Raw genomic sequence first — 22150 nt, 5'->3', positions numbered from 1 at the left:
TGTATACAGACAATGGTAAGCTTTTTAGAGTTGGCCACAAGAGACTGAGAAAATGCTTAGCACAGGAAATAGCATTTTAAAAACTCTTGTTTTTAGCTATTATTGCTATTATTAACTCAGTTAAGATAAACTGATAGTGCTACTTAAGTTCTTTTCCTTGAGTCACCTGTGGAGGGAGTCACAGGTAAACACAAAGGCAAGAGAGAAGAGCTGAGAGTGTGTCTTAGGCAGTGATCATTTTAGATCAATATCATCTTAGTTCCCAAACTGTAACCCATAGACCTTGACAATAACAGGAAATAATGATATAGCGGGCTGTCATAACAAGATGCTGCCCAACCCAGGGAAGGCTGGTCTCTAAGGAAGAAGCTACACCCATTTCCACAGTCGTGAAACAGAACAAATCAATATTTAGTTTATTAAAATAAAACAGGAAAAGCAAGTCTCTAATCCATTTTTTCCATGTAAATCTAACATGTAAGGCAGATTATTTGTTTTCAGACTTTCTCTCTAATATAGAAATGTGCATTTTTAACAAGTTAAACTACCACTAAAAACACCCTAATTTCTATTTCCTTCTCATAGTCCCACCACCACCATCACTTGAGCTCATTCACTCATTTACTTGATGAGCATTTGTGAACTGTTCTCCGACCCACTGCTCTATGTAAGCTAAGCCAGAGTAGGAAGGAGTGGGGAAGGCAACACCAAGGATGCAGAGAGCCTTGTGTCCACCTCCTGCCACTGAACCGAAGAAACTACCCAGGCAAAATGGACCTGCCTAAGGTTCACAGCTGGGACATGGCAGCATGTCAAATTGACTTCTGGTCTAGGTTCCTTGTCCTTCATCAAGAACTCAGAGGAGTTGTCCTCTTCAAAGCAAAGCCACAGGACCTGTGTAGCCCATGTGTCCTGGGCGTGTTTCAGTGCTTCTCAAGTGTGTACTCCCTAGCTCTTGAACCCGTCCAGCACTCTGGCTACAGGTGGCATGCCTCACAGACAGTGCTTGTTTTGGCGATGGCCTGGCTGCCACTGCACAAAGCTCTCAGTAGCTGCGCCACGACTGAAGTCTTCCCGCCCATCCTAGAAGCACCTGCTTTTCACAGTGCTTCTGAAAGTTTGTGTACAAAGGATGGGACCTGCTTCTTGACGGGAAAAGCTGGTGAGCGAGAAGCAATGTGAGCATCTGCCTCAGAGCAGACTGGAACACAGGCACTGCTGCAGGTGGCACTGTTTCTGAGCAAGAACAAAGTTCCCTGGAGGACAGCTTTCTAGAGAGTCGAGGCAGATGAGAGGTCTGAATCTTCCTTGGTGCTCATGAGCACACAGCTCAGGAATCCAAACGTTCCCTTCTCGGAGCACCCAAGACTCCGGGCTGCCAGGCGGGATATGAAACAAGCGTTAGAAGGCAAATAATTTGTGGGGGTTCTCTTTTGCAGAGAGGAAAAGATACATAGAAACAGATGTTAAACTTGGAGCTTTCCTTTTTGGGAAAACCATTTTAAGCAGGATATGATTTGAGAGAGGTTTAAAAAGGCCCTGAAAATCCACTGTTTACCATATCCAGTAGCACTGTCTGGGAAAGATGTTTACTGATCAGATATAAACCTCCCAAGATGAGGGCCTGAGCCACCACATCAGACACTCTCCCACTTGGCTCAGCCTCTAATTAGTCACAACTGCCGTTGATGACAGGAGATAATTACAAGTTATCCTCATGGTTAACTAACAAAACCTTTTTTTACCAGAGTTCCTGGGGCACGGCAAAGAGCCTGCTGTAGTGTGACTTTCAGATTCAAACCTCTGAGATGCTAAGCTATTACACAGCTTCCTCCAATCCTGGCATTTGATAGGAAACACACTAAGGAAACCTGAGTCCCTGACAATGGTCTTGTACATATATATTTTAATGATAGCTCACTATCACTCAGAGATGGCTACCTGCATCCAAGGTGTGCCATTTCCTCTACGCACAGAGAACACACAGCTTACCACTGGTCAGCTTCCCTGTGACGTCTGTATATGTGTGTGCACATGTATGTTTGCTGGCAAGCTGTGAACATGGCTGTGAGTTGCTTCTACATCATCAAGTGACCTTCTTGACTCTCAGGAGTGAGTCTGCATCAAGATCCACTTTCCATGAAGTTAAGTGACTTAATGCCCCTGGCTTGGAACTTGTCCTCAGCCACAACCTCTGATGTGGCCAGAACTCCAGCATCCACATCTAGTCATCATCAGCCCCAGTCCTTCTCCACCAGCTAGAGGAAGGGACACCTACACCAAGCAGACATCCCCACTGGCTGTCCAAAAACCACTGACTTTTTATGTCAAGATTGAAACTAAGACACCAGCAATAGTCAGCAGTGGGCTCTGATGCTAAGTCCACACACAGAACAAGGCATTTAAGCCACAGGTAAAATTACTCTGAGTCTAAGCTACTAGAAAAAGATACTGTGTGGGAAATAACAGAGATTTGAGACATGTCACAAGGAGGGACACAGACTAAGTGGCTGTCCTCAGCCCCACAGAAGATAGAGAGACAGCTGGCAGACCAGCCTGGGCACTCTGATGCCTACCATTCCTTTGCTGCCTACTGATGGTAGATGGGACTCCCACTGCCCCTATGACAACCCCAGCCTTTTCACCTGGTGGGTCTCAGAGAGGTTACACAGGAAGGAAACTTCCCTTTTAGGAAATGCTCAGCCAGCAGAAGTCCTTCTCAGGCTGTGGCCATTCCCTTCTCTGTGTTACCTGTGTACCCCATGTGCTGGAACACATGTAAAGCCATCAATACTGCTGCCTCATCTGTCCAGCCAGGAAACTAATGCTTCTCTCCCAGATTCAACCTTCCCCACTAGCCTCTCAGCATCACCGCATACCTTCTCCACCTCCTGCCCTTGAGCCTGCTGCTCTCAGTACTCAGCACTTACACAATGCCTAGACTGTGAGCCTACTGAATTTAAGGAATGGATGTTAATTAAATGCTAAATTTTAAAACAGGAATTAACCACATCAGAGATGAGTAGGATATGGTATTGGCCATCAGAAAATAGATGATCTGTGAGGCCAACAGAAATTGCTGGAAGAATTCATGGGACAGAGTAATTTCCAAGTATGGAATTGCAGGAGATGAATGGATAAGTGGGGCTTCCAAGAGGAGATGGGGTGGAAAGGGCAGGGAACACAAGAGGACCCAGGTGATCACACATGGGCAACAAGACAGGTCATAGGAAAGGATGGTGCAGGTGAGCTTGAAGGAGGCCTGCTAGAGACTGGCTCAAGACACAGACAGTGTAGCCAGCACAACCCTGTGTGTGTGTAGGGCTCACACTGTTGGTGATCAGAGCTCCTTTTCTGTGCTGTACAGCCATAAGGACAGTCCCACATATTGTGTAGCTATTGAAAGTAAGTTCTCTGTAATCAGTAATTTGGATCATCTATGTACAAATGAAAACTGATTCTTGGTCTTATCTGCACCACAAGTGTAAGAGGTTTTTAACAAGTTTACACATTCCCTCGCCTCCCTTCGCAGAGTAACTGTCACTCTCTTCTCATCTTGGATCTGGCACAGCGTGCACCTGGCATACACAAGGCCCTGGCTTCAACCCCTAGCATTGAAACACCATCACTTACCTGCTGATGTCTCTACCACCTGCCAGAATAAAACAAGCCAACCTGACTTCTGCCCTTCCCAGAACACTAGTGGGGTGCCGAGGATGAGCCTGAGACGTGGACTTCAGCCTGAGCAGTGGTAGTAGAGGACTTTCATGACTCTCCCCAGTGAGCCGATGATGGCGTGGAACTGGGCAGGGCCATCCTGGGCCCCACATGCCCTCCAGCCCTGGAAACCAGCCCAGTAGAGGACACTAGGCTGGACAGGACAGGCAGCAGGACTGCAGCTGCTCTTGTCAAAGGACCAAAGGCTGGGAGCTGGCAGCATACCACTTGGTCATTCAGATTCAGAATTTACATAAGCCATGGTCTGGTGGGTTTGTCTTTTTATATTTTTAAAGCTGTAAATATTGGTATCCTTTTGTTTCCTTCCAAAATATTTTTCTGATGGAGAAAAATAATTTTCTTTTATGCCTAGCTTCCTGTTGGTCTCCTACTATTAAGTACCTACTGGCTAGTAAAGAAAAAAATGACTTTTCAGGTCAACTCAAGAAGGCCTGGAATAAAGATTTGGGCACCGGCATGGAGTTTTGCAAATATTTATGAGCTATGACTGAAAACTACATTAATTTTTAAAGATTTTTGTTATAATAAAAGACACATTGTCATTAATAACAGAAATACTCCCCCCAGTACACATCCTATCATTCTTGCCAATTTCTGAAGCAATTCTGGGGGTCCTCATTTATTAATATCTTTAGTTGTACAGCTGCCTTGATGTCTTTAACTTACATAAAACTTCTATTTTTCATGTACATTTTAACTCTAGGGGAAAGCTAGAAGCCACATGATGCTGCACTGACTGAATAAGGTGGATGAGGACACCATAATATTTTTATAAGCCTACCTTTCTATTAAATAGTATGTGGCAGGCGCATTCACCATATCCTTTATTACACCTTGGAAAGACACTAATGAAAGAAGACTTCCAGAAATGCTTTAGAAAGTGGCAAGAATGATGGGATAAGTGTGTTCAAAGCAAGATGGAGTATAGTGAAGGGAGATTAATGGCCATGTGTCTTTTATTGTAATAAACGTTTAAAATTCAAATGTTCAGTATATATTTCAATCATACATATGCTCTTTACCTTTCTACTGTAGAAGGAAACTGTTACAATTTAAACATGACGTATCCTCCCAAGGACTCATGTACAGAATGAAACAGTCCTCACTGCAGCAGCATGGGGGTGGCTAGAGAGGTGACTAGATCAGGAGCATGCTGACCCCAACAGCAGATCACTGAGGAGTCCACAGCTGAGTGGCTGCTAGGAGGTGGGGCCTGCTGGAGGACCACGTCATGGGGGGTGTCTCCAAAGGATGCAGCCCTCACTGGTTTTTTCCCTCCTCTCTGTTTCCTGGGTTCTGTGAGATGGGTGGCTGTGACACATAGCCATTAATCTCCCTTCAGTATACTCCATCTTGCTTTGAACACACTTATCCCATCATTCTTGCCACTTTCTAAAGCATTTCTGGAAGTCTTAAGGGGGTCCTAATGAAAGCCCATTCCAATCAGGCTCAAAAATAAGGAGGACCCTACATAGTATATGTGTAAGTGTCCCACAACAGAGTCTTTTGTTTTTCAGTGTCTGTTACAATATCAGAAGGACAAGTTGACCTATTAGCACATATCAAGTAGCCACTGTGTGCACTAAACTAACAAGTTATCCAGGAAATACAAAAGAAACAGGAAGGGGCCAGGGATATAGCTCAGTGGCACATGCCTAACAAGACCAAGGTGCTGAGTTCGAACCGTGGTACCCCCTCTCCCCAAAAAAGACACTCAAAAGAAACAGGAGAAAAGGTACAAACTCAGAACCTTGCAATCCAAGTTGTAAGAAACAGACACCTTAAACAAAAAACCAGGGAAAACAGAAGGCAGGAGAAAATCAAACATAAGTTTGGGAGTAATTAAGGCTGTCTTAACCCAGCCAACTTATCCATGAGTACCCTCTTCTAAATCGATGGCAGACATATGGCCCACAAGAATGCCGGGAGTCTGAAGGGCAAAGCAAGAGCAGCAGCTCCTATGCTCTCCACCCTGGATTTCCTTCCAACACCTGCCCCTTAGTGTCAGCTCAGACTTGGTAGTATAGGCCCACTCACTACATGGTCAGGAAGAGGCATTCTTGCCTTTGCTCCTGCCCAGAAGCCAGTGTGTTGAATGCTCTAACAAAACAAAACCCTCTTACTTATGCCTGGAAATAGACAACCAACAAGGAAGACCAATTCTTTCCCATCAGACTCATCTCACTGCCCTTTCTGTTTATTTGAGACCCCTGTTCCTGAGTTTCTAGTTCTGCCCTTGTAATGTGCTCTGTACCCTCAAGGCTTCCTCTTCTCCAAGTTCCTGGTCCTAAGGCAGTTTGAAAGACAGGCACAGTCCTGAGAAGAGAGAACTTTCCCTGGAAATTGAAACTGTTGAGAAGAGTTTCAGGGCTGTGGTCTCATGCTCTCTGACACAAACTGTTGGGATAGCCCAGTCCCTCCTGTATTTTGCCATCAGGAAACACCCTCAAAGGCAGCTGTGTGGGGATGGGACCCTATAGCAGGCCAGTGTGTATGCAAGGGCAGGGGGGAATCAGGTGACTAACAAAGAAGGATAGTCTCAAAGAAGTTCTCTTTTTCACAAATGGAGGGCAAGCAGATCCCTCTCAGTGTTCTGCAGCTTACAAAATATTGACAGTTCTTAATAAGAAAGCTAACATGCCATGACTGCATGAATAGATATGAACTAGCTTTTAACAGATTCCAAAGTGATTTCTACCTGAGGCAACTGAGCAGGTTTTCAAGAGGAGCAGGGCATCCTGACATTGGTGTGGGTTCCTTAGGGACTATTGTGCTGGCTCTGTGATCAGTGTGGCAGGGACATACCACACACCACAGAGGAAGAAGCACCTCCTCTTGGACCCTTCTCTCCCTCCCTCACCCCAACCAAACAAAAGGAAGTGGAAGAGTTACTTGAGCAGAAACCAATGGCAAAGTCCCAAGGCAAAAGCACCTGCTGGGTCAACAACAGGGACACTTACCCTGCCTCTGAAGCTCCGGAAGCAGAAGTCCTGTGCTGCTCTGCGTGGTGCCGTGGCACACTGCGGTGGCCCTTGGGTGCACTCACAGGGCCTGTCCCCGGGGCCTGCCTGCTTGGAGCTGGGGTAGCGGCGCCATCCTCACACCCATTCTGTAGGCCCTGGCTGCCTCTGGGCCTTGTTCTCACTTGTGTGTGTCCATCAGCTTTGGCCCCATGAGGTCCAGGGCGGTCTCGGGGTGGTCTGTACCCGTGAGAGATCAGCAGGTCCTCCACACTGTACATGGCGCGCTGGCTTCACCATCGTCCACTCACTGGTACCACTGTGGTGGCGCAACCCATCACTAGGGAGACAAGGGAGAGCACTAGGTGACCAATCCTCCTTGCGGGGCTGCAGTTCCCTCTACTCTCCTCAAAGCAGATGCCCCAAGAACACAGGTGGTGGTCTCCAAGTGCCTGGACACCCTGCGCAGTACTCGTGGGGCAGTGGGACATGGTGGCATGACTAAGGACTGCACCAAGAGCTGCTGCCTCTTGAACAAGAATGTTGAGTAATAGTTCTTAGTTCTTGTTTTTCAGTGCAAGGGCCTGAATCCAAGAGTACTTTACTAACTGGGTTATATAACAGCCTCTTTCATTTTTTATTAAGAGATAGGCTCTCACTAAGTTGCCTAAGGTGGCTTCAAACTTGCTGTGCTCCTGCCTCAGCTTCCCAGATCCCTGAGATTATAGGCACACACCACCACACCTGATCAGAATAGTATTTAAGCAAAAAAAAAAAAAAGTTCAACTCTGCCCACCAGCCTCTTGCCTCTCTCATCTAAAATGATCAGGCTGAAGAGGCAAGGATAGCATAAACACAGGTATGAAAGCTGTGACTACTGTTTTATCTTTCTAATGTTCAACTCCATCTTACTGCACACCCCACTTCTGCCTCATACACACACCTCTTGCCTTGCAAGGGAGGGACGAGCACACTATCCAATGTACAACCATAAGGGGATTCCTGAAAGCAGTCAAGAGAAGGAGCTGCTGGCAGCTCCCTGGCTGGTAACTCGGCACTGGAAACGGAGGTTTCATCTTTAGGCTCCTGATGAGAAAACAACACAGCAACCAAGCATACAATATCCAGCCCACAACACTTTGAAAATTCTCCTTTCCACATAAATCTTCATTTTTCCCAGTCCTGGGGATTAAACCAGGGCCATTGCACTCAGCTACATCTCCAGCCCTTTTCATTTTGAGACAGGGTCTTGATAAGTTGCTAAACCACCCATGATGAACTCAAACTCATGATCTTCATATCTCAGCCTCCCAGTGTGCTGCAATTACAGGTGTGTGCCACCATGTCCAGCTCCACATGGAACTTTTTGGAAAAAAATTTCTTCCCAATGACCTTGAGGACAAGTCTACTTCTCAGCTGAGGGTTTCCACACCCAAACACCATCTCAGCAGCTATGTCATAACAGCCTACCTCAGTATAATCTTCCTGACAGTAAGAAGACTAAGGGAAGAGAATAAAAATGGACAAAGTCAACGTAGAAGCAAACAGACAAGGCTGCCCTGCTGGCTTTTACTTGGGTAGGGGACACAGCTCAGTGATATCCAGGCATCTTTGCCTCTGTACCCATGGAGGCTGGCTGTGGCTCAGGGTGAGTAGCACACAAAAGCTGGCCAGGTCAGGGAGCTCAGCCAGCTCAGCTCCACAGGCTGAAAATAGTCACTGGCCACCATGAACAATGGCCAGGAAATGCCTGCTGGACCACACAGGTGCAAGGAAGACGCATGTGCTTCCTGTCTGTGCAAGCTCTCCCTAGGGCCCGACGTGCTGTTCTGCTGACTGCGCGAGCTCTCTGCTTGGCATACCCAGTCACAGGAGCAGGAAAGTCCCTCTGTCAACCTGGGGAGGGCGGCTCATGGTACCTAATTTTCCACTGCACCCTCCATTTTGTGGGAGGTTGTGGGAGGTTCTATATTCTACAAGCTGTGGGCGTTACTACAGTTAGTGGAAAACTAACCACAGCAACTCCACTGCTCCAGATGCTCCCATTGTCTGACTTAGGAAGCTGTAGGACATGGGCCACTAACTTAGGGAATGAAGGACAGAGAAGCCAGATTCACTGAGCAAGTCACTATGCCAGGAATGGTGAGCAAACTGCTCAATACAACACAACAAGGCTAAGGTGTTCATGGCTACACCCCTCACACCTAGCTCATAGTATGCTCTCAAATAAATACTCAGAATAATACTTAGGTGAATGCACAAAGGAGAAGGTGCCATTTGAGCTAGGCTTGACAAATAGGAGTTTACTAACTAGGTAAGCTGCATTTTATATGTAAGAGAGGGGATATGTAAGAGAAGGGGAATGCAGGATTTGAAACAGATTGAGGGTAGAATCACTCCAGGAATACAGAAACAACTTAGCAACTGAATCATGGCTGAGACCAGAGTCCTCAGAACTCCTGGCTGTGTACTCAGAGCTGGCTGTACTGCAGCCCATTTACCAGAGTGTTTAAAAAAAAAAAAAAAAAAAACCTCTCACAAAACATGTAAGTGGGCTGCTGACCTACTGGGGTTAGGTAAGTCAATCCAATCAAGCTAAGAGTTTGCAATTATATTTGGCAGACTCTTTAATGGCATGACAATCCACACTAAGCCACAAACATCATCCAAAAAGATTCAACTGTGCGGACGCCCTAACTTGACCTTAGAGGTCTGAGGGCAGAAGTGCTGTGATTGGCGGAAACTCCTTTTTCCTCTTACCGAGGCCAGCAGCTCATAAGGAATCAGCAGACAAAATGTGTAAGCTTCAGAGCTCAGAACTACAGCTGAGTGGAGATGCAAAGGGCCAGGGGCTGACCCATGACTCCGGCAGGAACCTCTGAGACTGACCTGGCACTGCTGCCAAGCAAACTTACGGAAGATGTTCACCCTTTACCCTCCACCTTCTGGGTCCCAAATCAGAGCTTGTGCTTCTGCCTCACTTCTATACCCACACTAACCATTAACCTCCCTCTCTCCCTACAGATTTTGCCAGTCATGATTATGTCTAGTCTTTGCCATACTCTGCTTGCTTTCTTTAGTGTCCTTATCTGTTTCAATGGGGTGGGCTGCCCCAAGTGGAAATAGGATCCCAGCATGAGCAAGGGTCTGTTGAGGTGCTGGCAGGGGACTAGGTGCCCAGTGAGTCGCTGCACTAGAAAGACGATCTTTTAAAGCTTTTCTTCAATACCAGCATTTAAAATCAATAGCACTTAATTCTATCACCCATGCATCCACTCACACAACTGCTGTGAAGGCAAATACGTGACAAAATGTGACACAACCTTAAACTGTCACCATAACTGTAACCACATATTTCATACCTTTGAAAAGTAGATGGACAGTTCAAATGGCAAATGATCAGGTTTGTAAATATTTACCATTTTCCCCCTTTGAGAATGCTTGCAACCTGTTGTAAAGTATTTGAAATCCTCTCCACTAGTTATGCAATTTCACTAAGACTATCTCCTAATTCAGATAAATTTTCTGCACAAACCCTGCCCCATGACCCTCGTAAATGCTCTCTCTATGAACTATGAGGAAAAACCTGCTTTATAAAGCTACAATCATAAGGACACATAAAAGAAGATGCCATTAACCACCCATGAGTAGCTGGCATGTCCCAGAAAAATATTAGGTTATTTGGCATACTTTACTTCATTTTGTATTCTCAGGAAATTTTCCAATGTGAATAAAGAATGCTGTGACTTTACAGAGGAGAATACCGAGGTTCAAAGTCTGAAGTTATAAGCTGGGGATATAGCTCAGTGGCAGAGCACCGACCTGGCAAGCACGAAGTCATGAGTGTGATTCCTGGTACTAAAAATAAATAAATAAATAAATAAATAAACAAACAAACAAACAAACAGATATTAAGTGATACATCTGAAGGGATGTCTTTGAAGTCCATGCTACTGCTGGTATTTCGACTCATCCATTTATAGTTCCTTCTTTATAATTAACAACTTTCTTAATTTACCCAAATAATGCATAAGTAGAAACAATAAAATACAGAAGATATAGTGGCATTCACTACACTTAAAGTGAAAACATTCTTTTATTCCTTACAATGAGATGTTTCTTATAGATACACACGCATACACACACACACAGGAAGGTGAATCCCTGGCTTGACTATAACGTCTTGATGGCAATGTTAGCGTTCATACTGAAGTACCTCAGCATGTGGTTCATTAACAAGTGTACCACTGGGCTGCTCATGACCTTCACACGACTTTAGGATCATCCTGGGTAGTTAGTCCTTCCTAAATGACATGGAGCTCTCACAGATCCTCTGGCATGAAGTAAAATTAAAAAACCGATATAGAAACAGCAATTGTTCATACCAATGTTAAAAGAATTAGAGGACTTTTGCCGTGGGTAATGGGAAACTACAAATGGGTCCAGGCAAGGAAAAGGTTCTGTGGTGAACCTGGTGGGAAAAAATGAGGATGAAGGCCAGGAGAGATGACAGAGAGGCGAGCAATTTGAAGTGATGCAGAAGATAAGAGAAAGAAGGAATCATAAGTAATTTTCATGGAAAGAAGTAATACAGTGGATCTCAGCCTCTGTGTAACTAGGGTAATAGTCATTCCATAAAATGGAAGTGATTATTGGTTTGCGAGGATAACAGGTAATTTGATTTTGACTTAACCCACCTAGTCCCACAAGTTTTTCCTTCCCCTAAAAAAATATAGTTTCATCAAAAATTATTTGTCCCTTCTTAAGAACCTGAATGAGACCACTTAAAACAATGTTCTTTGCAGAAGAGTTCTGAGTTCTTCATATATTAGTTTTGTCCTTTATGTTGAAATGGATGGGATTATAAATTAACTATCCACTGGCATTTTAGGGTAGTGCTCAGTAGTCTTTCCCCTCATTGTTAGATGTCTATTTCTACATGATGCTGTGCATGTGTACGTGTGTGTACGTGTGTGTGTGCATATGTGTGTGTTGAGTTGGATCATGTCCAGGACATTACACAGGAGAAAAGGACAGAAATTTTGGGGTTGAAGTCTTCTCCTAAATGAATAAAATGGGGCTGCTCAACTAGCGGTTCTTTAGGATCCTTCCACCTCTGGAAATCTGTCCCCTCCCTCCAGCATGTTTTCTCTGTAATAAACAGCATGTGTGTGTAAGTCAGCTGGCCATGGGGGGTTGAGGGGGAGACAAAGAGTACAGCTTGTGGCCACAATGCAGAACAAAGCTAAATAGGTCACATGCACATAGAACCTCTGACCTTGGCCTCATTCGCACCCCACAGAGGCCCCCCAAAGCACATGCTGAGAAGAGGAGTCCAGGGCACAAAACACCTAGCAGCTCTGTCTGCCAGTGAGCAGGTGCTGCACACTTACTATAACCTGAATTCACCAAGACATTTGTTTTGCACTGGACACACCAAACACTGGCTCTGTGCTGCAGAATAGAAAAATAATACTACCTAGACAGTAACATCCAGCAGGTCTGGATGTTAGGTAGTATTATTTCAATTATGCATATTCTTGTCACTAGGTGGAGAACTGCAAGTGAATGCCATTTATAAGGGTACCACTGTCTTCTCCCTTCCCATTTATAAACAATATCATTTTTATTCTTGTATTTACAGTTATAAGATTCCCTGAGATGGTAAAAGGAAACAAAATATTACGAGACTTATTATATCAACCAGAACTGTTTTCCTTCTTAAAATTTGCTTAAAATGTGAACTGAAAATTAAGAGACAGGCACCTAATTAAAAATATGAAACAAAAGTTCACTCTCTCACACAAATGCAAATGAAGCTGGAATGCCATTATTCGCATACCAGATTACTGAAGCTTTTAAAACTCAATGTTCCTTGTTGGTGAGATCATGGTAATCTACCAAGGCTTGCACATCTGTGGGCGTACCAATGCGTGTACAAATGGGTCTTTCCTTTCTTAAAGGTGGTTAGGTAATATTTAGTAACATCTTTAAATATCTGAATACTATATAGTAATAATTTCATTTCTCAAGGTTCTGACATAGTACATCCACTTGGTAGCCTATAATATGTACACATGTCTAATACTGTGCTTCCAAGTATCTAATGTCACAAGGAAATGTTCATGCTAACATATTAAACAATGTAGACAGAATACAAAACTCTAGATTGGTGTTCTATTATAAGTGCATAATTTTAATACTATAATTATACACAGGAGAGGAAAAAATACCAAAAAAACCCCAAAATATCAATGGTGTTTATACTTTTAGCTGTACAGTATTTTATGATGTCCCAAAATATATTAGGTTAAGTCATATGACATTGTAATTGTGCAGGTCAAAATGTATTGGCATTTTCATACACTGAGCATTCTTAGCCTTAACTTAATAAACTTAATATTAGTTTAAGTATAGATAACTTATATGTATACATTACAATTAATAGTAAATACTTATTAACATAACAAAATATTATATTGTTAATCACTCATAAGTTTATTAAGTTGTAAATTTAAGTTTTATTAAAGTAATTTCATAACATTGCTAATGTTCACAAACAATAATACAGTTCATAATATATTTAGCTATACCCTCAACAACAACATTGTTTTTTTAAAAGCTTCAATAATATGATAAGTGAATGGGTCTTTGTTCTTCTTTTATTAATTTTTAACTTATGTTCTCAGCAAAAAAAAAAAAAAAAAAAAAACAACTTTGAAAATGAAGAGCTGCTTTGTAGGGTTAGGAAAATGAGTCTTTGAAAACATTACATATTTGGAAGATTCAATGACCATCAAAGAAATGCTAGAGAAGAGAATAAAAGGCATGACGTTCTGCTACATGGCACATGTACCAGGGAGAATGTTTTGCTTCCAGTGTGCCTAAAATCCCACATGCCCTGAGGAGACCTACTATAAGACTGCAGTCCAGATTCTACAGGTCTTGAATAGACATTGTTACTCGTCTTAGAAAACCTCTGAGTTTTCAGTTGTACTCACTGACATTCCATACTTAATATGTAATTGGTCCCACAAATTGTTGGCAATTCGGTGTAAATATTTCTTTAACTGACAAGTTTTAGGTCTAATGTTATGATTAATATATAACAAAGTACTTTATTTAAACAAGAGGTAAATAGCCAAGACACAAAACAAACCAGAATGGGTCATGCTGCTAACTGATATGGGGCTTTTTAATGCTTTCTACAGCTTGTTTTTTAATAGCAGAACTGTGTATTTTATTATGAACAATAGACTTGCCATTTCCCTTTCCAGCCTTAATTATTCAATAAACAACCACACAGTTTCATGCAAAGTTCTGGGACAAGTCTTGACCCAGTTTTGCTACCATACCACATATGGAGTGTAATGGCCAGACCTACCAGTGCCCTAAACTTGCTAAGACCTCACTGGCAGAAGGATCTTTAATGTACGAAGCAATCATTTTAGAAGGGCAGAAATCACAGAAGGTGAAAAAAATAAAACAGTGAGATGGAAAATTTGGGTCTAAAATCAGAAGGATCTTGGATCATTAATCTTTCTGGGTTACATTAGTGCTGAGGTAGTGGTTCAAAGAGAGAAAAGGGGGAATAAGTGTCAAATTTTAAATATCATGCACTTAATTTTTAATTATTATCTCTTCTGATTGTTGTCTTTCTACACTAGCATGAGAACACACGCACGTGCAATACTCACACACACACACACACACACACACATTTTCTGTTTTTTTTCTTTCACCTCTAAATTCTGCATCACACAATTAGTGCTTTGATTATTTCCCCCCACTTTTATAAGATGTTAAGTACCTCATTAACATTTCCAAAAGGTCATAAGTCACTGAAATTGGGTAACATTTGTTTAATACTCTGGAATTTGAGGCCACTTATAGCAATAACTAAAATTTCTAGCAGGTCAGAAACCTATTCTGTTATCATGTATATCAAGTTCCCCACATAAAGATTTTTGAAATACTGTTAAGCTTCTAACATACTAATTTTGTTCTTCATTTTAAAATAACTTTAGAATAAAAGAGCCACGGTTTTATGAAGATGTTGCAGTTCATGTTAATGTAATTTTCCCACTCTTATTTTCTAATTGTCACAGTCATATAAAATTATTTCCAAAGTAAACATTTGCAAAATTCAGTATGTAAGAAAAACAGAAAAGCCTAAATAACCCCACTGGGCCTAGAGATAACTAGCAGCAATAGTTGGTTTCCATGCCTCCAACTTTACTCTTATATATAATTGTATTCACTCCTTCTTTTCCTCTTTGAAATCTACTTTGCTGCCTGTTCATAAAGGCACCACTCTTTCATTTACATACGGAAGGAATCAACTTTACTAGGGAAACTACAGAGAGATAACTTATAGGCAGAAAACTGTAAGGATAGTCAGAGGTCTAATAAGTCTCTGCCAGTTTAGCCAGGCTGTTCCTAATCATATGACCTACAGAAAGTTGTTTAAAAAATATATCTAGTTATGGAAAGTTATAAATAAATTTTAAACAAGACACCCCAAATTCAAACCAAGATGGCTGAGGTTTTAGTCTGGGGCAATACAGTGTTTTTATCACATCATTTGGTGTTTAAAGGGACATAGTAAAGTACTGACAGACTGATCTGCCCTTCCCTAGGCTTCTGGCTTGTGCAAGTGACTGTCCCTCTGCATTCCTCAGCCAGCATACCCGAAGCAAAGCCCAATGGCTAAGCTTCCAAGAGGCAGATAGGTGACAAACATCTGCTGAGAACCAGGAGAAAATGCAGCTGGGGGCCGGGCCTAGAGGAGTTCAGAGATAGAGTCATTGCTTATCAAAATAAAACCCACTACAAAACAACTGTTTCAATCCAGTGCTCTGTGTTCTAAACTCCCTAGATTAATCACTGTGTAGTCTCTAGCCAAGCTCATTAAAAGGGAAACTCTGGCCTCCTACCATGATTGGTGTTTACTGTTCTTCCAAACTAGAGGGCTTTCCCAGCAAGGACAAGGAGGACTCAGGGAAGCCACCAGCTCCTGGGCTTTCTTTACTGGAGACAAAGAAGAAATTTACTTTTACATTCCATTTAAAAAACTAATCTTCAAGAAGCATTTCATGTTTGCCTTTAAGTGAAAAAGTGGACAGTATTTTCCTCTGTTCACCAGCTATGTTTTGCAATCTCTGGGGCTGCAGGCCTCTGGAATCTGTGATCTCTCAGATGAGTTAGTTATCAGACAAGGCTGATGAGCATGGAGAGCCCTCCACAGCATTATGGGTACTCAGGCATTCTTGTCCCAAGGGCGTGGAAAGTCACACACCTCCCAACAGGCTTCTGCCATTCCAATCCCCTCAAATCTCCTGGACCAGCCAAGAGTCTGACCTTCCACTCTTCACAGGAAAGGGTGAAATTTTTCAGGAGGAAGGCCCAATAGGTTAAAAGCCTTTCTTCCACAAATATTTGCTAGCCCAGGGCAGCCCAAGGGAAAGTTTGCAGCCTGCTGCCACTACTGCAGGGCAATGAAGAGACATTCAAGAAGCATATTCAGCTGGTGACTAGGAATCAGACACCTAATACCAAAGCGAATGATTAAATCCAAACCCACACAACCTTATGGAAAACCAAAGGAATTTACCAAACTCCCACTTGCACAGGAAAACCACCCATGAAATAGTCTTCTTGCAATTTCCAAAGAAATTTCTGCTTTGCTGGGTGGTATCAATCTTGTCATTCTAAGTTTTAAAACTACCTGACATAAGGACTCATTTTCCTAAAGTTCTACCTGTTCAGCACTTGACTATTCAGCTTACACTACAAAGTCTGTTTTGATTTTATTTTGGCAGAACATTCCTGACGGCCAAAATCCACTTCTTCCTTCCCTCCTAAAAATTCTCCCGTCCTCTAACCCTCACCCCAAATTCCTGGGATATGTATGCTTTGTGAAGTATGAAAAGACCAAAAGCCAAAGAAGAAAAACGCAAAAGCTGTGGGAGACATCCCTTCTAACTGTCACGCGCAAGAAAAGCCTGGGAGTGCGGGGTCCGCCCAGCCCCACTCTCGGGAAGTCAGAGCCAGGCGCCCGGAAGGACCTGGCGAGGGTGCGGGTCCCGGGGACGACAGAAAGGGGCGTTTCCCCTTCCCCTCCTCCTAGGGAGCCCGGAAAGCACGACTGGGGCACGGCCAGGTGGCACTGGTGTGAAGTCTCCTTCACAATTTTTTCTTTGCTAGTGAAATCACAGCTTCTTTTTCCAAGTCCGAGAAGCCGAGGCAGGCTGGGCTCGTCCGGCCAGTGGCGTGAGGAGAGGAGCGCTGTCAGCTGGGGCGCTGCACCCTACTCGAGCCAGGGCGCCTGGCACACGCGGGTTCGAGGGCTCTGAACCGCGCCGGGGGCGGTGGGACCCGGAGCCGAACCGAGCACCGGGCTGTAAAACGCGCAGGGAGCGCGGTTCCCTCCACCAGCGCCCAGTTCGCGAGCGCGGGCAGACCCGTCCCGCCTGCGGTTCCCGGACCAGGCTCGCAGCGGGCTGCCGGTTCCGGAGCTCTACCAGGGACCCCCGCCCAGCTGCCCACACCCACCTCGGGCCTCGGCGCCGCCCCGGGCCCGAACAGGACCCCCGCGGCCTCTCAGGCACCCACCCGGCTGCAGACCCCAACAGGGACCCCACAGGAGCCGCGTCCCGCAGGGCAAGTTGGGGCGAGAGCGGGGGCTGAGGGCGAGGCCGCGAAAGCGAGTGAGAGCGGGCGGAGGGATGGTGGTGTCGGGGGCGCGGGACACGCCAGGACTTACCAAGCGGCTCCCTCATGCTGCCCCGCGTCGCGTCGCCGCCGCCGCCGCCCGGCCGGCCGAGGACCAGCGCGACCCGCCCCGCCTCAGCCGCCGCGGCCGAGCATGCCCGGAGCGCCGCTGGCCAGCTCCGCCCACCGCCACACAGCCCCGCCCACCGCCGCACAGCCCCGCCCACCGCCACACAGTCCCGCCTCCCGGGCTCGCCCCGCCCACCGCAGACCCGCCCCGCCTCCGCAGGCTCGCCCCGCCCACCGCTGCGCCTTCTCCAAGCTAGCCGCCGAGAAAGCCGCCTGGCCCTGAGAGGAGAGCCAGGCCCTAGAGCCTCCCTAGGCCTGCTGAGTGTCAGGAGTGCCAGAAAGGCACAGGTGGGCCAGCCACCCTGTCCTCTTCCTGTCACTTGTGTTTGAGCAATTTATACCTTGGGTGAACATCCAGAGATGCACGGACACTCAGAAACACACGTTAAGGACACTGGTACAGGGGCACACACATGCACAAATACCCACTCACATGCATACATGCACAGACAGTGTCCCGCACACACTGGTACAGTTAGCGACCAGAGGAAGAGCAGAGCACGGCTGAGCGTTGGGTGAGGGCTCCGGACCAGCCGGCCCGGGTTCCTTCTGCAGCTGAGGCCCGGGAGCCAAGTCCTTCGTCCGGAGGGCAAAGAGAAGAGAGGGACTCTAGGAGTCCCAGGGTGCTGGTCCACACCCCACCAGCACCCTTTCAAAACCGGGTTTTCTGAAAACCATCTGGCCCTGCCTCGCTTACTAGTGTAAGACCAACAGTTTTTGTTTTGTTTTGTTTTGTTTTGTTTTGTTTTGTTTTAGACTCTATGGAGCAAAACACAAACGCTATAGAATTCAGTAGGGCAAGAAGAGCCACAGGTATTAATGCTGGAAAGGGGAGAAAGATGTAACCAGCTGCTGTATCAGGCACTAGCAGCAGGACCTCCAAGGCCCAGGTGGGGGAGACGCAGCAGGAAGCGGATGGGCCTCTGGCAGCACCAGTTTGGGTCCCCGCGTTGGCTGCTTTCACCACTTTACGGCTGTTGGCCTCAGCTTTCTCTCTTATAGAGGGGGCGTAAGAACAAGGCTGAGCCTCAGAAGAATCATGGGAATTGACGGAAACGCTGCCTCCTTACCGCTCGCTGTCACATTGATTCTTGGCAAGAATGTCCACGATGGTAGCTGCTCCCATGAACTGGTGCTGCTAGTATGATCCGTGTTGGCACTACTGGGGAACTTGGGTTCTCGCTAACGGAACAGGGGGTGTGGCCAGCCGGGACTCCAACAATATCTTCAGGCTGGGGGAAATGTTTCATGAAAGAGAAGTAAATATAGACTTTTGTGAGAGTTAGTATTAATGGCTTCTTGTCATAAAAGCATCTGTCAAGGATGGGTCTCTTCAATGGCATGCAGCTTCTTTCTTTCTTCTATTTGCTACCACCATGAAATAACTTTGTGGTGGGGCCGGGGAGATGGGTGGGGCCAGGAAGATGGCTAAATGGAATGAGGGCAAGTGCAGGGACCTAAATTCAATACCCAGTTTTGAAAAAAAAAAAAAAAACTTTTGTGGTTGTGGGCCACCTATATGTACCCCTTTTCTAAAAGCAAACAGTTGTATACATGTTTATATGTATTATATATAAATATTATATATACATGTCTACATATATATAGACATGTATATATAATATAAGCTGCATGAATCTATCCACTTATTTACATTTCAGACACATACAGAGCCAGATGTTCCTGCAAGAACATTTACCAGCTTGTGAATTAAGACTAAGCCTTGTTTCCTCATAGAACAATGTCATGTTGTTGGTTTCTGGGTCAATCCCACACAAGTTTTATAATGTATCTAGAATGTTGTAGAGTTGCTGTAGAAAACATTGATGTAATGCTAGGAAAAAAGCTAAACAAAACAAAATTAAGTTTAATAGCCAATTCTGTTCCAGCAGAAAAGTTGACAAGACAGATTTAATTAGGGGAAAGTAATGAGATTGAAACATTGGAGTCAAAAGAACATGACTACATAATTTTAAGGGTTTCTTGACCTGGCTTTTTATCACAATGACCTTGTTTCAAACTATTTGGCTCCTTTGCTCAGCACTGATGTACACCAGTCCTATTCTAATACTTTCTGGCCATGAGAGCCTTAAGCGCATTAGAAATGAAGAACATGGGGAGGAAGATGGTGACAGTCATGGAAGAGGAGAAGACATAGCTCAGAAAACACCTATGTATGTTTGCTTTGGACTCAAGAGTCCACAGTCTTCCTCCTCCTTACCTCCTCCTCTCCAAGTCATCATCCACATTCCTGCAACTACAGCCCCTTCATCCTACCTATCTGGTGTTGGAAGATTTGAACCCAGAAAAAATAGCCTGTAATTATAGTAAAATTACATATAAAATATGATTGAAAACAGTTTTTAGCACCATCATGTCAGAAATCTAGCACAGCAGATGCCCAGTGTCCCTGCCTTCCTCTGAGTCCTGGGAAGAGATTTCACAGATTCAGGAAGGAACTTGGATCATTGAGTCATCAGGGCAGATGCTGACTGACCAGTGGAAACATGATCAAGAGCTCGCTTAAGGAAAAAGTTAAAGAGAAACAAGACAAAAAGCTTGGTTTCTTTAATGCACTGCTTTTTCAAAGGTCTAGAACAAATCCTCTGCTCTCTTCCTTTTAGGGCCCTTCTCTGATGCCTGTAAAGTTTCCTTCAGCTGATTTAAATAGTCTTTGATATTTTCCCCTTAGTTTGTTAAAACAGTACCAGTTAGTTCTCATATTTTTTTAAAAGATCAATGTTCTTGATAACACCTTGAAATTCCTCTTGTTGACTTTTTCTAGAAAGCAAACAACAATAGCTATACAAAAAAAAATAGAAAAGATTAACAAGTGCTAATCAAACTTGTTTTGGGATGTTTCAGCACTCTATATTAATTTAGTGGCCATAATGTATAATTATTTTTAACTAAGATCTAAAAACCTTCCTCCAAATGTCCTGTGTGGACCAACTATTTCAGAATCAGTGAGAGGATTTGATTGTTAGATTCTTGGGTCTCTTCATCAATACATTTGATCAGAATTTCTAGTTTCTGTGGATGAGAGCCAGGAAATTGTATTTCAAGCAACTGTCTAAATGATTCCTACACATAGTAAAATTTGAGAAGCAAGGATTCAGCATAAGAAATGGAGATAATGTGTGCAACATTATAATGGAGCGAGTGGCACACAATATGCACACAAAACACAATAGTTAGTGCCATCATGTTGAATAATAGAGACTAACACAGCAAGGTCCTCTGTGAGTCAAGTGAGCTAGATGCTCAGTAATCACTGACTGGGAAGGCTGGATATTAACTGCAACAAAATCTACAATCCTAGGGTCTGATTAAAAAAAGAAACAACATTTTTCAATTATATACCTTCAGATTAAGGCACTGAAATCTGCATGGTTATTGCATTAGAAAACTCATTTTTAATTATTGGGCTTTATAATTTTTTAAAAAATTATTGGGCCTTATGATTTCAGCATTTCCTCACATAAGGCTATACACTGTGGGAAACAGCTTGTTTCTGTCCCTGGAAAACCCTGTTACCACTGATCCTCACTAAAGGCAGCTGTTTACTAGAGATAGAAAGAGAAGTCCAAGCATCCTCCTTCCTGCCTTCTGTAACTCTGCTAGATTCATAAGGAAAACCCTTAGGTGGTGATGCTTCCAGGGACTGGCCGTGCATGGCTGAAATCCTGTACCTGAACACAGAGGTGCAGCCAGCACCAGAAGGCTCCAGATGTAAAGACCCCGGGCTAGCTCTCCCCCATTACACACAAGCTAATAAAGAATCAACTCAAAGAAACCCAGGTAACCTGTTAACCCGGTGTACTTTATTTTCTTTAGAGAAGGAAATACAGGTTTGGGAATATAACTCAGTGGTAGAATACTTGCCTAGCATGTGCAAGGCCCTGGTTCTATCCCCAGCTCTAAAAGAACAAAACCTACCAAAACAAGCAAACAACACCACAAAGAAAAGTGAATACCATGAATCAAGCTGATTACCAACATCACTGTAAAAAGAATGCTTCCATTTGGGAAAAGGATAATCAAACAGGCATTTATTAATCCAGAAATAGTTGACAACACAAAGCTGACATGAAGGAAGGAGAGGGTGATGAGAACTGCCCTTTGTTCATCTTCTCTTATTTTTAAAATGTATTTAGGACAGGGCCTATGGGGTCTCTAGGGTCTTACTACACAGATCGCACTTATAGTGATTCTCCTGTTTTCAGCCTCCCAAGCTCTGGGATTGCAGGCCTGCGCCATCATACCCAGTCTCAATCACCACCTCAGTATACCCTGGGGGTAGGGCCAGCATGGCATGCTGGGGATTGAACCCCGGCCGCTGCACTCTGCCTAAGCTGGCACTTTAGTCCCCTGAGCTATTTGGTTGGCCCCTTGTCTTCTCTTATGAGCCAGATGGTCAGCTTGGCCTTGATTTGTGTCCTTTCATCAGCATACACATAGAGTTTATTAACAGGACTGTGTGATTCAAAATAGTTATTCTAGTTGGGTGTTGAGGAAAATGTAAATATCCCATTAAAGAAAGCTTTCCATCCCACTATTTGTCTGCCTTTTTAAAATTTCCCTTGCCTTTTGTTTAAGCAGTTAGTCAG

The 22150-nt window shown here is 44.2% G+C and overlaps 1 protein-coding gene across 2 annotated transcripts in view; it reads right to left on the bottom strand.

Moving 5' to 3' along the window:
* Nucleotides 1–17540, bottom strand: part of Jcad (junctional cadherin 5 associated) — a 41874-nt gene extending 24334 nt beyond the window's left edge. The window contains exons 1-2 of one of the 2 annotated variants that reach the window (XM_023701813.1): nucleotides 17464–17540; nucleotides 6699–7038 (exon numbers count right to left, since the gene is read on the bottom strand). In XM_023701813.1, the coding sequence (XP_023557581.1) occupies nucleotides 6699–6979 (281 nt within the window). In that variant the 5' untranslated portion in view covers nucleotides 6980–7038; nucleotides 17464–17540. Of the gene's footprint in view, nucleotides 1–6698; nucleotides 7039–15634; nucleotides 15705–17463 lie in introns of those variants that run through there. The other variant, XM_023701814.1, reaches the window with a different exon arrangement.
* Between the last annotated feature and the right edge of the window lie 4610 nt (nucleotides 17541–22150).

This window comes from Octodon degus, unplaced genomic scaffold (genome assembly GCF_000260255.1).
Source record: "Octodon degus isolate 3935 unplaced genomic scaffold, OctDeg1.0 scaffold00141, whole genome shotgun sequence".
NCBI classification, from domain to species: Eukaryota; Metazoa; Chordata; class Mammalia; order Rodentia; family Octodontidae; genus Octodon; species Octodon degus.
The sequence above is the reverse complement of the archived record's forward strand: the minus strand, read 5'-3'. Positions and strand labels throughout refer to the sequence as shown.